This window comes from Labrus mixtus, chromosome 20 (genome assembly GCF_963584025.1).
Source record: "Labrus mixtus chromosome 20, fLabMix1.1, whole genome shotgun sequence".
Taxonomy (NCBI): domain Eukaryota; kingdom Metazoa; phylum Chordata; class Actinopteri; order Labriformes; family Labridae; genus Labrus; species Labrus mixtus.
The window spans coordinates 13685455-13703869 of NC_083631.1; the positions used below are offsets into that span (position 1 = coordinate 13685455).

At 40.0% G+C, this 18415-nt stretch overlaps 1 protein-coding gene across 3 annotated transcripts in view; it reads left to right on the forward strand.

Moving 5' to 3' along the window:
• gpatch8 (G patch domain containing 8) overlaps nucleotides 1–18415 on the forward strand; it is a 197666-nt gene that overhangs the window by 173398 nt on the left and 5853 nt on the right. The window contains exons 2-7 of one of the 3 annotated variants that reach the window (XM_061065666.1): nucleotides 3512–3589; nucleotides 7705–7723; nucleotides 10756–10828; nucleotides 14969–15010; nucleotides 17283–17350; nucleotides 18208–18294. In XM_061065666.1, the coding sequence (XP_060921649.1) occupies nucleotides 17324–17350; nucleotides 18208–18294 (114 nt within the window). In that variant the 5' untranslated portion in view covers nucleotides 3512–3589; nucleotides 7705–7723; nucleotides 10756–10828; nucleotides 14969–15010; nucleotides 17283–17323. The remainder of the gene's footprint in view (nucleotides 1–3511; nucleotides 3590–7704; nucleotides 7724–10755; nucleotides 10829–14968; nucleotides 15011–17282; nucleotides 17351–18207; nucleotides 18295–18415) is intronic. The other 2 variants (XM_061065665.1, XM_061065664.1) reach the window with 2 other exon arrangements.

Consider the following 18415-nt stretch of genomic DNA (forward strand, 5'->3'; position numbering starts at 1 on the left):
TGGCATGTATTCGCCTTCGTTATGTCATTAAATATCAGCGATAGATTTCAGTTTCACAATATGTCCTCTTGCTCTCCTTTCATTGATGTTTCTCTGGTTCTGTAGGTTTTTGTTTGTTTGTTTGTGAAAGTAACACCAATCGTCGTGCCAATAAACAGTTGCTGCTACCATTTCAAACATGATTAATAATACTGCATTAACACGGGGATTTTAAATTCAACAGCAGTGCTGGAGATAGGCTGCAGAATCTATCAGTCCATGTTTGAGCTGTTTGCTTGCTTATCGGTAATCTAAGGCCGCACCCAGTTTAAACAAAACAAAACACACTACAGACAAAATAAGATTAGTCCACAATTTCAATCTAGGGGGGTTTTCATTAGATATTTAATCACAGTCTCTCAGATCCGTCAGGTGGCTTTTATTCCCCTTGCTTTACCCAGCATCCAGTCATACTTGGTGTCTTCACACATTGCAATCTTCCTAGCAGGTTTTTAATTCTTCAATATAATTGTTACCAACTTGAAGTTGCAAGTGATACATCTTCAGTAACCCTTGTGTTTCCTGTGCCACATAATTTCATGCCAAATCTGTATCTCCTTAAGATCAATTTAGTGGTTTCAGTAATTTGATTATTATTTTTTTTAATACAGAAAAATATGATCAAACTTCAGTCTTAACAGGGTGACGCTGACCTAGTGGTTAGTTTGCGAACCCTATGTACAAAGAGGCTGCAGTCTTCAAAGTGGGGGGCCCGGTTTGAGTCCAGGGCTTCTTTGCCCTATGTAATCTCTCCCCCCCCCCCCCCCCCCCCCCCCCCCTAATTTCTGAGTCTATCCACTGTCTCTACAATAAAGGCATAAAAAGCCCCATATATATAATTCAGTTTTAAAAGATCAGGGATGTGCTGAGTTATAAATGGCTTTCTTCATCAGTTCCAAAGCATTAACTTTGTCCATTGCTTGAATAAAAGAATAAGTCCTTGATGTTTTTGTATATAAATAAATAAATAAATAGTGACTGTATTTGGTACCCATCTAAAGAACATTGGTTTGGCCTCTCTCACCTGTGTGGGCTTTGTTCTCCAGCGGTTTGTGATTGTTGTCGAGTAAACAGTGACGTTCAGGGTCAGACAAAGGACTATGATGAATAATCTGAACACCAACCCAGCATCTCTTTTTTTACATTTTGCTGACAGCTTTTCTGCTATCTATAACACCCACATTAAAGAGATTAATTATACAGGAGAGTAAAGCCTAGTTTAGGATTAAGGCATTTGGTTTAATAGCTGTTAAAGAATAGTGGTACATTTTGCTTTCTAGCTGAAACCCTTTACAAATTTGTGTATTTGTATAAAAAAACATTTGTGGAGCGTTTTTTCCCCTCCATACCCTCTGTTTTGGTGTCCAGTGGGAACTCTGCATTCTGCTGTTTTGTCAGTAAGAGGTGAATTTCTGTATAGTCTGAATGAGTCTGTTGAGAGCTATTCCAGCGCAGCACAGTAGCGCTCTGTGTTTGAGATCTGCTGTGAAGGCATTCATATGTTCAGTATTCAGAAAGTTTCCCTCTGACTCCACAGACTAAAGCCTGCTGCCAAGCAACCAGCGCAGGAAACTCCTACAGACTGTCTACCTAATGTCGGCAGCACAACAAGTCTAACAGCTCTGTCAGCTCTATTGATTTGCATTGTTGTTGTTTGAGCCAAGACATGTAGACCTTGAGTTATAGAAACACACCAGTCAATTTATAAGCTTCCATAGAGGTGTCTTGCAGAAGTTCTCTTAATTCTTATGTGGGATGGTGTGCATCACTGTAGTCAAAATGTACTCTTTGCTTAATGTTGTCAAGTGCTGTGCTGATGGAAGATTAATGTTGGGTCTTTGTAAATAATATAATAAAGAAAGAATATGGTGTAGGCCTGCTCTTTTTGCTAAGTGTATTGAGATAACATTTGTAATGAAGCTATACAAATACTGATTGATTGTTTGATTGATCTAATAAACATCAATGGACAGAGTGATGATCAATGCAAGCAGCATTGGAAAAAAAAAAGTGATTGGGTAGGTAGGATTTGTGCTGGTATGACAAAGTGGTCTGAGCAGTAGAGCTGGGGAGGGGGAGTCATTGATTTATTCTCAAGTAAGTCCTATGCACTTCCTTTGCATCTCTCCTCATATCCACAGCTTCACTTGTGTTAATGAGGGTTCCTGTTTCTTCTGAAAGAATGTCTGAAAGTGTGGCATCAAATCGCCTCATTATTGCAGGCTAATTTGAGCAGTTGCTTATCTCTGCAAAACCAGATTCCCCTAGAGAGTGTGTGGGGTAAAGTGTCTTTTCACAGACAAGCCCATATTCACATTGTCTTTTTACAGCATGTTTTACATGTTAGCCACACATCTGTGTAGCTAAGCTGCACATTGTAAGTCTTCTATGGTAAGGAAAATGTAAATATTCTGCTGTGCATCCCCTATCATTTGATGAGTAAGTAAAAAAAAACTCAATGATGTATGTTTTGTGAGTTGGTTCACAATTCTGAGTTGTTGATGCTTGTCCATTGCTAGTAGCTGCAAGCCCCTAGTTAATAATGAAATATCGTAGACTACTTCTTGAACCGTTCAATTTTCTGCTTGTGTGAAGGTCACACGAAAACAGACTCACAAACATGACCTTCTTTTCTCCTCTGCTGCTAAAGAGAGGAAACCATCTGTCTCAGGGCAGAAACTGCTCTATAAACAACCTACTTTTGGTTTGCAAGCCTGTTACTCACACTCTGTGCCAAGCAGGGCACATACTCAAAACATAAAGGTTCAGTAAGTCTATACAGAGAGCTGTGTTCCAAATTCTAGAAACAAACAAGCCAAAGGAGGAACAAAATCTTCACTGATGTTTGACTGAACTTAAGCATTTGCTTGCAGACATGTGAGCTATACTTTAAACCTTATTTTAAAAGCTCTTTTAAAAATGAAATAACTGGATGATTGGAAATGTCATTAGGGTATAATAAGCAATAAATGGATTAACACATTCACATATTTATATTTAGCATATCTGCAGTTTTTCTTTAGTGCATGTCAGTTGTAGCAATGCTGCACTTTCTGGGGTTATTTATTTACTCATTATTGTAAGTCTGTGTATTCTTCAGATAGTTATTGTTTAGGTAATGTGGGTTTTGCTTTTATGTTAGAATTCATTTCTATCAAAAAACTTAAGTATTGGTATAATTCTGCCCATTATGCTGAATGGTAAAACAAACTAATTTGCCAAGAAGAGACGACAATGTGAATTATTTTTGTGCTGCTGGTAATATAACTACTACCAAGTACAACAAGTTATATTAATCAAGCTTGTTTTTTTGTCTAACAGTACTCTAAATACAAAGATTTTCTCAAAATTTGTTTATCAGAATAATTAAAGATTTTTCTTCTGTTAATAGTCTATTTCTTTATGCCCTGTCACACATCAAGCAGGACTGAGTTCTATGTCTCTAAAATGAGCCTAAATGTTTGTCACTCAGGGTGGGAATCACTTTGACCAGTATGAAGAGGGCCAGTTGGAACTGGAGCAAGCATCCCTGGACAAGCCCATCGAATCGGTAAGGCAACATCTATCATTAGGCACTATTGGACCAGCTGTGAGATTGGATGAGTGGTCCAGGGAGAAATAAGAAGCACACCTTTTTTTTACTCAGGTCATCCTGTACATGTAGATGCATCCAGTGTTTTCTTAAACACACTCGTCACCTAACCTGTAGAATCACCTGTCTCATGTCCATTAATACCCTTTTAAGTCCTCCCCCCTTCCCATGTCCTCTGCCTACTCCATTACCACAGTTACGATAATGTAAGAACTAGATCTACCTGTTTTCATGTAGAGCTTACAGATAAATGTTTGAAACTTATATCAATCTCCCATTAGTCATTCTTAGTCATCTTAGCACTGAGAGATGAGATGACTGTTGTATGGAGTGGATAAAGCACAGTTATTAATGATTGTTAGGATATATTTAAGCTCTTCATCCATTTTAAACTAATCCAAAAGACATTTAAGAAATTATAATCAGAGATTATAATAAGAGTAATATGAGTTTATTCTGGATAACTGTGCTGTGCAGTTTCTCTTCAGAGACATTCAGTTACACAAATTATCTTTATTCACACTTCTAAGGACCTTTTCCCTTTTTTGGATTTAACGATTTGACCACTGTGATTAGAATTTCAAAGGGAGGGTTTCCGAACTACAGAGTAGACACATGTTTTGGCGTTCATTTGGATATAAAACAGCCTAAATTTGACAAGTATACATCCATTTTTAAGTGGATCACACAAGTCTGGTAATGAATAGAGGGCTGTGCTTATTCCACTCCAATTAGCAACCAAGAAATAGACATTAGATTGTGTGAATGGCTACATTTGTGTTTGAGTGAGTGGGTTTTGTGTAGCTTTAGAATTTCTGTGTTAGTGTATAGTGTTTTTGCCTATAGGACAGTTATCTTATTGTCCACAACTTGGGGTGTTCGACATTTCTCTCCTGCAGCGAATTGGCCCCTATTAGCTAAGCAGCAATGACCCGGTTTGTATTTGCACGCTCTGCTTTCTTACTCCTATCTTTAGGGTCCTTGTAACGCTTCTCTGACTGTCTCTCTCTCTCTCTCTCTATCTGTTTCACTGCTGTCACACTCTACATCTTTATTCTCTCTATCTCTCTCCCTCCCTCCCTACTACACAGTGATTCGGTGTACAGTACCCTCTGTCATTCTGTGCTGGCATGGTGCTTGTGCAACTGGGACTGCATTTTTCGCTGAAGAGGCACATAAATAATAGCGCAGGGAGCTCTCCTCTTTCTGTCTTTCCATCCCCCCTTCTGTCTCTGAAGCACTGTGGTGAGCAGGCCCAAACTCCTCTAACCCACAGTGTAAGGTCACCTCTCCCTGACATTATATATGTGCTCTGTTAGACAATCACACAGGATCAGCAGCCGGGTACAGATCAAAGTAAAGATATGTCTTTTTTTTTTTTACAGTTTCATTGAGCAGCAATCTCAAGCTATGTTAATTGATTATGTACATAATTGAGAAGTTTAAACATCTGCCCTTTTTTTACATCAAGTAAAAGACCTGTAACCTATAATAATGTCACTGGGGCACTCAGTTTTCTGTTTTTATTTAGATGGCAGCATGAGGAAGTTCACTCCTTATTAATAATAAAGACGAATGTTTATATTTTTTCTTATTTTTCCCTGAACGAAAACATCTGTTGTCTTAACATGTGTTTTTGATAGCCAGAGTCTAGTGAACCAAGAGCATTTAAATATTATATCCTGGTTGAGTTTTATGCATGACGTACATGCTCACAAGCACATGCCAACATCCCTCTGTGTGTGGGTGGTGGAGAGGGAGAAAAGAATGGGAGAGAGGTGGCCTGCTCACCTGGCTTGAGTGGCTCTTTGGCTCCTGCACTATTATTTGTGGAGGGGCACTGAGGGCCACGCTGCAGCATCACACAGTTCTTCACACATCTGTGTATAAAAACGGCCACATCAGAGGTGCTGTAGGCTCTCACGTTGTCACCAATTATTCTAATACTTGCACACCAGCATGTTCTTTGTGGCATGGAAACAAAATGGTGGAAGAATTTTTATCTGCAGGCAAGTTACCATAATAGTTTGCCACTAATAAAACATTTTAAAGGATTTCAAATGTAATGTTTTTGTTTGCAAGATCAAATATACCAACATATTAGCCAAACGTCTATCAGCAACTGCCAAGATAAAAGATGAGAGAAATGTATCAACTCATGCTGTGCCTGATGCCTGTATGCTTGGTATGAGCTACAGTACACTTAATATCTACAGTTAAATATTAAAACACATAGCCCTACATTCATTATTTAACTATATTGTGAGGCACACAGGTCTGTCCATCTCAGAGCTGTCTGTGAATGCTTCAGCCCAGCTTCTTGGAGCCCCTCCCCTGCCACTTACTGTGTGTGATCTTTAGACAGCTAGAGGTCTGTGGTACTTTATTGGGATCTTTTTTCTCTTTCTGTCTTTCCCCTTTTGGTCTTTGCTCTTTTTCTCTAACATTGTTTTGCATTGCATGTGTTAACTTGGTAGCATTCAGTACTATTTTCTCTCAACACTCTGTCCTAATCACAACTACAGATGTCCTCCCAGACTCATACTTCCCTCGTCCCCTGCCCCTCCCAGTCCTTCCACCCTACCCTCCTTCTCTTTACCTGACCCTGTCCCTGAGCGATATGCAGCGGGCAGCCTCAGAGTCACTGTAACCACACATAACCACCATAAAATTGAAGAAACACACGTTCAACAGCCAAAGATGATTTTTCCTTATTATCTAGATGGTTAACATTTTTGAATCAGCTAACTGTATCATAGCGTTTTGATACTGTTAACTCTTACTTCAGCTATATATGTTTTAAAAAAGAAAAGAAAGACTGTCAAACAATTCAGATTGTGACTGATATTTTTTACAATCGCAGGGGTTATGCATTCATGGTCATTTTTTGGGTCCTGTGAATTATTTATTTTTTCCTTTTGTCAAAAATGGTGGAGAAAAAAAGTAACCCTAGAGCACACGTCTGTAAACTAGTCCGACCAACTTGCTTCATACTTGGCAGACATAATGACACTTCTAGCCAAACCCAAAGAAGGGCTTCTATTTGATATAAATGTTGGAGACCCCTTCAAAATTCAGTGTCATTAACTCAAGAGCACTTTGATAAACTTCCAGTTGATGAATTGTTCCATCACAATAATGAGGTAAGTATGTATATTTAATCATTGTATTAAAATCTACTTAAATTGGACTGTGCTTTTCTGTCATTTCCCCAATCACATAGCTAATGGAATCTTTAATCCCCTCATGTTAGTCCGAGCATCAACACTTAACCTCCATTTACTTGGAAAAGGGAGCCTTCTGTTTTAAGTGTTTTTTAGGACATGCGTTGTTTCCATTCGGCCACACCTGCTGTATTTGGGGCTGACAAAGAATGTAAAGAGCAGCAAACACAAGGGAGCTGTAAGAGTTCATGAGGAGCAGCAGACAGCAGTTCCACCTTCAGCACTTGCCAAAATACATTCTTCAGAGACACTAGAAAGGATGATGAGTAACTGCTGCAGCCCACCTTTTGCAAGAGAGAGCCTGTGCCATATTTCAAAACAAGCAGAATTTCAGATCTGTTGTTTGTTAATATGAGGTTTATTTAGGTTTTGTAACTTAATATGGTTGGATCATTCTCTTAGGTTTTCTTAGCCAGAGAAATCTCTTATCCCTGCACAGGGACTCAAACACACCGGTACTGTACACATATATATGCTGTACATGAGAAGCAATAAGATACCTACATACTCTGAGGTCTTTAGGCGAGGTCCCCTGCATATCACTTCCTTGACCCACTTCTCTCTCCATACTGTGCCAATGACTACACAGTGCACACTTTTAAAAACCACACCCTCCTATAGATATCTTTTCTTTGGTTAACATTTTCTGTTTTCCCCTTTTACTGTATTAACAGTCAGTTGGTGGATCTATTGACATACCTACCTTTTCTGTTTGTGTAAAGTATTATGTTTGTTTTAAAGCAGAGAGAGTATTGCATTTTTAAGAACTAGAGAAGCAAGAAGAATTGCAGTTTGAAAGCGTTTGGCCGGTTTCTTACGTTGTGTCACGTGTGACTGTTTCTTTGACAGCCCAGTATTTTAAAGCCAGGTTCGTATGGAAATGCCTTCACTCCACTTGCACTGCTGTTGGACTCGCCGTCGTTGCTTCCATCCGTCTGTCTGTCTATTCTTTTGGTGCACTTATTTGTCGTTAAACACACAGTCTGCGCCTCATCTCCGCCCTCTAATTTTTGCAAAGTCCATTCTGAACCTAACCTCTTAATCAGTGTCATCAGACACAACTGGTGCCTCGTCAAACCTGCCCTTCCTGTTTTTATTTTCCTTTAAAATCTTGCTGAGATAAGGAGGACAAACAGATGCCTCTATAAACGTATGTAAGTCAACGTCGAGCTTTCTAAATTTACAGAGGTTTGCAGTCATTCTGCCCTCATTGGTGAGACTTTTCTGACTATTGTAATAAAAAGAAAACATCAGCTTACAGATAGTGAAGATGCTGAGCAGAAGTATTTATCAGGCAGCTAGGGAGCTTAGGGTAGGGAGCATTACTTTTCCTCCTTTCTCAAAGCTTCAGTAGATCAGATAATCCTCAGAATCAATATAAATGATCACGTGTACAGTGTTACTGCACCATAATACTGCAGTAAGGGACAGAAGCATACCCAATGTCAGCTGGAGGGGAGGTGTTCAATGCAGCAAACTCTGCAGTGTTTTCCTACACAGTGAAGTCAGGGGATGTGTTGTCCACCAGGAAGAAGGCAGCAAATGCCAATTGCCAAAAAGCCTCAAATTCTGTTTACCTTTATGTCCAGGACCTCCTAGCAGGGAAATCTTAAAAACTGTGACAGCATTTTTTATGTAGCGCATTTGTATTGTAGGCTGTCTTTTTTACACAGCAAAGATTCCTCTCTTATCTCATCTGATAGTGGGACAGGATCTGATGGTCACACAGTGCAAACATGGCTCATACATCCATGGAATGGAGGGAAAATAGAAACAGGAAGTGAAGCAGTCCAGCCTCTCTCTCAGGGCTTAAAAGCAAATATAAGACAGATCTTTTGGATATATGTATTATTCCACTTTTCATGATGGTAAAATGTTTTTTTTTTAGTAATTACTGAATGGGGCAAAGAAAGGCAACAGTTTGCGCTGAATTACCACACAGTGGTTACCAAATGGATTACACCAAATTGATCCCTTTTGACACCTTGTGGGCAGAGATGCAGTGTGCGTGTGTGACTACCACTTCCCTTCACAAGCACTAACCCATATAAGTCCAGCTCACCTCCACCACCCCAGAATCACACCTCCACCATGGCTCAGCCTGCTCTGTTCCGACCTCCTCTTTTGTCAAAGAGAACTAATTGAGCCCTGTTGAGCCATCACCCTCCACTCTGTGCCTGATCCAACCGAGACTAACACACTTGGAGTTTTGTTCACCTGCCCTCCACCTAAAGCCCATCCCTTCCTCTGTATGTGTACCATTCACTGTGCACTACTAACACCGACGATCCTTTTTGTTAAAAGTATTTAACAAAAAGCTGCATGCTGTTTTTTTCCAACACATTCACGTTCTGTTTGTGAAAGTTGATGTCAATCTCTTTGTGATTATAAATATCCTTTTTGTTTGGTTTGTATGTTTTTTGGTAGAATGCAGCACTCTGGTGAATGTTAGTTAAGCTTGGAATAGTTATAATCACAACATAAAAACACTGCTTATTAAGAAATCTCATTGTTTCCTTGTTTATTTGTGCTTGAAGATGTGCTGTAGTGTGTAGTGGTGGGATGGTCTTGCATTTCACTCAATGTTTTTTTCCTGCTGACTCATACTAGTGATATAACAGTCTCAGACACATGCACATTTGGCCTCAAGTTTGCTAGAAATTCCTGTTGTGTATGTTCTCGCTCTCTCTAACCTCATTGAATCTTTATCAGTTGCCTGATCCTTTCCACAAAAATAAGTTTTGTTAGTCTTTGTCATAACAATGATTAGTATCAAAGAAGAGTGTGAATTATATTTTTTACGTGGAGGGCTTTAACTGCATATGCATACTTTCTCAGTCCACTGTAAACATAACGCTCAAGCTGCCTTTGATACATTTATACCTGCTAAAAACTATCACAAAGCTTTGTAAAGGCAATCTAGTTTTAGAGTTTAAATAGTAAAGATATGGATGATCAAACTAGATGTTTGCTAATGGCTTAATTTGATAATAGTAAGAAAATGTAAAAATGGTAGGGGCCAGACTATTGATAACAGACCAGAGAGGCCGGAGGTTGCTAAAGAAATGCACAACATCTATTTCTAGTACATCCAATGGGGCCACATGCAAACAACGTCTCTTCTTGTTCGCCTGCACACCCACATACCCCCTCACACGTGCATATTCTGTCCACCCTGGGCCTTGTAATGGTAATCCAAGGCCCACAAGTTCCACTTCTATCTCTACCTCTCGCTGTATTTTTTGTGACAGCTGCATACGTTTCATGGTGCTCCCCTTGTCATGGTTACAGAATCACAGCAAGCTTGGAGTTTCTGGTCTTTGTTTTGTTGATGCAAGATTTCCATACCTGTTCTGTGTCACTTTTCTTTGTGTACTAAGATCTTGCTCTGTAGTGGTTCATATATGTATGCGTGTGATACATATATATTACCCTCTCCTTCCTCCTCCTCAGTTAGTGGATGTGACTTGATGTGTTATCTTTATCTTCCAAAACAATAGAAATACTCATGCCCAATTTATTTGCCTTTTCAAAAAGGTTTTTAAACTGCACTCCTACTGAAACTGGGTGTCATGTAGTTTACAGGCTACACATAGCCTCATGTATCATAGTGGAAGCTATCCTTCCTATCAGTCTCCTACCCCTCTATCTCCCCTGTCCTCCCACCTCCCCTACTGCCCTTACCACTCCTTGTGCTGGAAGACACTGATGTTACACGCTGTAGGTGATGTGGAAAACGATAATGATGATGGTAGTGGTGGTTGTGCTGATGATAGCGTGATCTGAGTGTTTTCTTTAATTTATATGTTTGTTTTTGTTTTTTTTACCAGTGCCCACGAGGGAAAAGCTTCTCTTATTATTGGAATATTTTTGGTTTTTTTCTCCTCTTCTCTCTGCTAGGATAACATCGGGCACCGGCTGCTTCAGAAACATGGCTGGAAGTTGGGACAAGGCCTTGGCAAAACCATGCAGGGTAAGGAATCACTCTTCTCTACACAAATGTTCAATGTATGCTGGTGGTACAGGGCCACTGCCCTCTGTCATTTCTTTCCCCCTCTCATTTCCAGGTATTTTGTATCAGCAAATTTCCTTTTCTCTTCACACTCTCTTTCTGATCTCTCCCTTTGTGTCTGTTGCTATGTGAAATAGATTTTTATTTAGAGAAACATTGTTACAGTTGTTCCTGTTGCTCTCATGCTGTTGTTGACTGAAACTTAAAGAGGGAGGAGGATAACGGATGTTCATAGATGGCAGGGGCTGTGAGATGGAATTGAGTGATTGGTCATCCAATGTCGCATTTAGTTTACTGAATTTCTGATGAAAGGCGGCCTTTCAAAAATAGAAGGTTAAGTGCATGCAATTTTGTCCACATACAGTTTCTGGTTATGGTGTCATTGCTGATATGCAGCCATCTATATCTTATATCTTCCTTAGATATTACTTTCTTCACCTAATACAAACATCTTCTGATAAATTAAAATTTTAGCTTTTTACTCTGGTTTCATTAGATAAATGTTAATTCATTATTTATTATTCAGTAATGCAGAAGTGATAATGAAGATAACACAATAAACCCTGGACAGACAAATCAGCAAATATGTTGGCCAGAACTCAATCCATCATGGATGCTTCTTTGCAGCAGTATAAAGAACTTAAGTTAAGTTGAATAAACAAAACTTTTCTTTGGCCTTTTTTTGGCAAGTTATATTTACAGACTCTGATCTTTGGCTATGAAACTGTACCCAATTCACAACCAAGGCAAAGGCGACAGTCTGAATTTCAGTCTGTGTGGATTATGTTTCTACTAGGTTTTACTGGGGCTGCAATGAAGGATCTTAATCTTTGTAGTCTATTTCACTTTTAATCTCTTAAAGATGTATCTACACTACTTTAACATTGAAAGTTTGTCTAATATTTAAGATAAAAAATGATTGTCCCTTCATTATATTGAAAGACAAACCACATTAACGCTCTTTGTGCTCTGCACATGAATAAATTCTGCAAGATTTAGAATGCATTCAACTAGTTTACTAGAAAGCTTCAATAAAGAGGTTTGCTTTCTGGACATGAATGTAAATGGTCTAGTGACTGCACAGAGCTGAGTGTGCAGGTTGGTCTTGGCTAACATCAGCACCTCATTAGCTCAACCCTGCTGTGCTCACAGGCTCATTGGTTCAGAGGCACTGCTGCAGAGCCCTGGCATGTGTCCACTGAGCCTCTTCCTGTCTCTTCACCCTTTTCCCACTCCTCATCTGTATCTTTATTCTCTCTCTCTTTTTTTTCAAAGCCTAACCCTTCCCTGTACTTTCTCCTAAGAGGACAATGCTTAACATTGTCCATAAGTGATGTCATCACTGGCAAGCCAATGAGTCCTTGCAATCCAATAAGAATGGAGCTTATTTTCCCTCATCATTTCTGGTATTAATTTTGTCTATCTCCTCTACCATACTCTATCCCCTCGGTCCATACCTTTTTAACCTCGGGTCTATCTGTTCCATTTCTATAACTCTCATACAGAGATCTTTATGCCATTCATTATCTCTGTTGCTCACTTGGTCTTGCTCAAGTGCATTTCTCTCCCTATAAACCGATCATCATTTAAATGAGAAATACCTCTCATTCTGAAAAAAAGCAGCCCCTAGCATATGGCCACTGGTTTGACACATAAATAAAGGGGCCTATAAGGTGGTGTACTTCACTAAGACTGCCGATTAATCTATGTTTCTATTCCTACTTAACCAGTGGGATACATTTATAATACTTTCTTCTTTTTAATTTGTACTAAGAAGGGATTTTTATGTTTTATATGATGGAATAGTCTTGCAGGGAGTTCTGCTCATTAAGGTACCGGTATGTTTGCATTGTGTCCTTCTGATAGAACAGCCATGATATGGAGTGGTCTGGCATTTGGTCATTAAATATTTATTGTGTGAGTTCCCAGAGATGCACAGATCTTATGACAGTATCCCGGCTGCCCTAGCGCAACTTGTTCATGGTCATGAATGGCCTTAGTCTCAAGTCTCGTCTCACAGGTATGTTCAGCATGTCATTGGCCAGGCACCAAAGAAGACCAGGATGCTGTTTTATTCTGGGAAGGTTGAAAACGTTATGGAAAATAAATATGCAGTCTTACTTTCTGAGATTGGCATTTGGTGTCTGTTGTAGTTTATTTCAACCTGGTTTTGAATAGCTGAAAATCTTTTTGATGTGATAAGGATGAATGCTTTTTGCGGAGGAGAGAACACGTTGCAGGGGCTGACTGTGCTCTTGTCTTTGCCACTGGCACCACCAACGTGTGGTTATGTAAGGACCCTGCTTTGTGGGCAGATGAGACTGCGGCAAACTGTGTCCAGCTGTTGTGTAGGAATTAATGGCTCAGTGTTGGAGCCCACTATCTTAAATCAAATTAAGCAGTGCTCTAAGGAGTAGACTTGACTCACAGCACAAATGCACCTTTGCATCTCACTGAAGTCTGCTGGATAATCATTATGATCTTCCTCTCCTTTCCTGTCCTTCTGCCAGAATAGAAGGTTTTGAAATTTTGAAGTGAAAGCATTGTGTCCCCTTTTTAAGTTTTCACTGTATTGACTTTGTTCTTATTCTTCTTTTGTCCCTTTTGCCCCTTTTTAGGTAAGGTTTGTTGGACCCCCTCTGTATGTCAGTATGTGTGTGTGTGGGTGTGTTTTCTTTCTCCCACTCTGCAGTTGACCTCAATGTAACATCCCTTTTACAGTATACTGTAGGCTAATGGCCTCTGTCAGCTTCCTCCTCTTTGCTTCATAATCACTAAACCTTTATTATAATCTGCACAAGAGTAAAGTGCTTTGATTTGAACAAAAAAAATCCATTTGAAATCAAGATAAAATTAGGAAGCCATGATTCCATCACATCCCCTAGAATCATCTTCTCAACCTACGTTAGTTTTTTTTCCTCTTTGAGTTTCCGTTGCTGCTGTTGGGTATCTGATTGGCTGTAACCACGTATCAGACTTTGAATGGCTTGCAGAGTAGAGAAGTTTCCCCCCCTCTGCTTGTTTGCCTGTTTCTACCTCCAAACCTGTGAAAATTGTGTATGTGTGTGGTCATTATGTGGGACTGCTGAGACGAGTGTGTGAGTGTGTCTGTTACTTACCGGGCCATAGAGTCAACTTACAGGGAAAACCTCACCACCCTTCGACATCCTGAATGTCTCTGTCCCCATGGTCACACGCTACCGTCCTCCCCCTGTTTCTTTGCCCCTCCTGCACAGCATGTTTGTCCCAGCGGTGCACTCCTGCCTGCCTAAAACTGTCGCACTCACCTGGGGCTTTAAGCAGTGTTGGAGGTAACACACTGAATAATTACTTTCACATGATAGAGTGAAATGCAACACCCCTGCTATTACATTTTTAAGTGTACTTTGGTAAAACTTCTGCTACACAGCAATGCAGACCCCACTCTAAGCACTGCTCAAAGCCTTGCTGGCTCTTTTCTCAGGTACATTTTATGTTATCATGTGTAAATGTGTTCTGGGGTAAAGCACATCCCAAAACAATGTTGGTTTCTGTAAGCTAGCCAAGAAATGTAGGGATATCAGGGAGATTTGCTAACAGGGCTGACATGCATCTCTGAGGCAAAAAGCTCAAAGGGGGAAAATGGTGGTTGTCCCAAGAATCATCTTATCATAGATTAGATATTTATAACATTTCTTAAATGGCAAAAATGTTGTCATGGCAACGTGTCTGTACCAGACACTCAAAGTAGATGTTAACTTTTGAATCCTGACTCTCCTCACAATGTACAGCTCCTCTGAAATTGATTATCTAGTGGGTTTTCCATTCGTTCTGCTAGGCAAAAGAAAAAAGTTACAGGCACATTCTGGTTGAGAGAGCAAGATGGCTAGGCTAGGGGGGATGGGGACGCTTGTTTGGGAGAGAGTGGTGAGAGGATATCCCTGTAAGCACCTAGCCCTGCGTGAAGGGATTTGGGGGGGGAGGGGGAGGGGGTGGTTGACACACTGATGCCCCTCTGGTAATAAACCCATCAAAACCCAAAAGCCACACTCCCAACCCCACCCTCCCTTCTCTATGTGCCTCAATCTTCCTGCTTAACCAATTGGTGTTTCTTTTTTACAGCGATTTGATCCTGCCCATGTTGTGCTGATGGTAAACTTAGTGGTAAATGTTATTTTATCCCCCAATTGAATTGTTTTTTTTTGTTTTTGTTTTAATTTTTCCCATTTTTTGTTTTCCTCTCATCAGAGCACCAATGCTACATAGGCTTTCAATTCTCTCTATACTAGTCCTCATTCTGCTGCTTGTATTTTATCATGCATATGTATTACTCTTAGAACATTGTCATTTTGTTTGTTTTCAGTTTTTTTTAACTTTGTGATTCACACCCTGTGATTTAGACACGCATTGTTTTTGTCTGGTCCTTTTTTTTCCACTGGAATGGGTAATGTGGAAGTATTGTCACTGTGTGCTCAGATTGGTGATAGCTGGGATGACTGTAATTGTGCATTAATCTTTAATCCTTGGCCTGGCTTGTGACTTCAGTCGGACTGATCACTGCAGTGGCTGGCTAACAAACCAACACTTCTTTGGTTTCACTTCTCCACCACTGTTGGGCAAAGAGAGAGAAGACACACAAGTCTACAAGTAGAGAGTCTTGTGATCTGTATTAAACACAATCTGTCTTCTCCTCTCACTTCATCTGTGGAATTAAGAGTCCACAGTCAAGCAATGAGTTGAGGTTTCCAGTTCAAAGCTCACCAAGCTGCCAGACACTGCAGTGGCACAGATAGTCCAAGCAGGCCATTGTGTTACAATGCCCATGCATTTATGATTTCCGAATTAATATGTCATTGGGCTGTGATGACTTACTTAGTCAGAAAAATAAGCATGTGCCAGGAAGCAGCTCCATTTATAGTATTAAGTATATTATTATCACACAAATTGACTGCAAACTCAAAACATCTCCACTAAAGAGTGGCAGATTCGACATGGTATTCATGCCAAAGGGTTTTCACTCTATTAGAGAACACCCTGAATTGTAAGTAAGAAAAGCCACCATCTGTATTAGGCACAGGTATAAAATATATGGTTCTATCGAGCCTATTGCTTTTAGTTATTCCATATGCCCAATGGTATACACAGAAAATTGATTCATGAAAAGAAATTATTAAGTATGTGGGAGGAAAAAAACTGAAACCAAACTGAATTGATAATCACTATCAGTAAGATTGAATATTGTATTTGGCTGGCAACCGGAGCAGCAGACTAGTCCAAATTCTTTTTATGCCTTCTGTGTTGAGATTCCCCTGTCTATCTATCTGTCTGTCTGTCCTCCCCTACCTTCTCCTACCCATACCCATGTTTTACCAGGTAAGTATCCCCATCCCTTGCACTGTCACCATGGCGATACCTGGCCTGTGACGTCACTCTGCTGTAGTTCAGTGCTTGTGTCCTTTTTTTTTTATTTTTCTGTCTTTCTCTCTGCTTTGTTTGGCTGATTATGAGTGGATTAAGCAATTCTGTGTCAATCTTCAAAGTAGTTTTGATTTTTTTATATATTTTATATCTTTAATGTTTCATTCTGTTTTGTTTTGTTTTTGTTGATTTTTGGTTGTCTTTGGTTTTGTTTATTTTCTACAGTTAATTTCCTTCCGATCTAGCTCTTTTCACAGCTTACGTAATGTGTTTTAAATAGTCAGGGGGAAGTAATCTTTTCAGCCCAAGTCACAATGAGCAAGGGGGCCAGGGACAAGGGAACACATTTGGAACTTGCAAGGGGGCTTGCAAAGGTCAGCCAGCCTGCAGACATTTCAGAAAGAGATGATGCAATAGACTTTAGATACTATTGGGAGGCTTTGTTCCCCCATGAAGGATGTCGCAGTGTTGTTTAGTGAGCAGTGGCAGCAGTTGTGCAGGCCTGCTGCAACTCCTTTTATACACACACCAAACACATTGTCCCTCGAGCTGTAGTGTCCTTGATAAAGCAGGCATTCTGGTTAAATAGGACTGCAGCAATGCCTGGGTAAAAGAGGGGGGTGATGGGTGGTGCTACACTGCAGATCTAGAAACAGATTGGTTTAAAGCTGAAAGTCTTGTTTCTATTGAACTTCATCTTTCTAATGAACAAAATAGTGCTCAAAACCCTGATGACATTTACTTAAAAATGACAACTGCAGCTAATTTGAGTTATTCAAAATGTAAATCAGCAGCCAGGTTAAAGGAATGATAGATCAATTGATTGATACTTGATGGCTGCAGTAAGCTGTGAGAATGGCTGGTGTTTGGTTCACTGTAGCTTTCTGGTCTCTTTGCACTTCAAGGCAAAATTCTCTAACCCCAGCACCCTATGCTCTAAAAGCAGGCTGTCTCCGAGCTGGTCCTCTGTCCCAGTCTCAAACACTCACCAGTCCTCTCTCTGTCTCTTTTACCTCAGGACGCACCGACCCTGTGCCCATCGTGCTCAAATATGATGTCATGGGGATGGGACGAATGGAGATGGAGGTATGATGCTGTTTTTTTAATGCACATCTTAATACGATTTTGTCTCAATAAGGACATGCTAGACACAACAGGGAATTAAAACTAGCAAAACCTCATGGACCCATAAAATAAATGACCAAATATTAAATCTTATAATATAGTGCTTTCACACTTGCAGAAAACTTCTGATATTTCCAGGAGGAGCTGTACATGTGAACGCAAACAGCCACGTTTTTTCACTTGGACTTTACCCAGAGTTTCTCCTGGCAGCTTCCCAGTATTTTCAGTGATCTGATGTGAGAATGCAGCAAGATATTACTGACCGGAGTCACTGCATAGACTGTATGACCGAGACTTCTACGATCTCTGTTATTTGAATGGCTGCATTGTTTTCTGTACTCCAGTATTTTCTTCTCCGCTCTTTTGTTGATAATGTTATTCTGTTGAGCTACACGTAGCATTGATATAAAGACAAATTTTGTCATTATAGTGTCGTATAGCGGACTCTGTTGCTTCGTCCTCTACTTCTGCATCGTTTTTTTACGTCATGTCCTAACTCAGGAGATCCCCTGTCCCCTCTCCCATCTGACAGGGATACCCAAACCCCCTTTGAGGTGCATATGTGAACAGCCAGGTCAGGAGAATATCTGGAGCAGTCCTCCTGAAATTATCCATATATATTCAGGAGTGCATATGTGAAAACAGCTATATATATATTTCAAAGGCTGTCCTTGGTTGCATACTCACAAAGGACTTCCAAAGCCTCTTGAAGAATAATTGGCATCCATGTCCAAATTCTGAAGTTATTAGTCCTGCAAACTCTTCAAATTCCAGAGAATTTAGTTTTGAGTTCTCTAATCTATGTTTTGTCATTTCAGTTGGATTATGCAGAGGATGCCACAGAGAAGAGAAGAGTGCTGGAAGTGGAGAAGGAGGACACCGAAGAACTACGGCAGAAATACAAGGTAAGCCCCCCCCCCCCCCTTTTTTTTTCTTCTGGGATTCAAAAATAAATCTTAAAGGAAACAGGAGAACAGCACTCTATTATCTGTAGTATAGTGGTTTCTTCTACACTTGGCAGTTTAA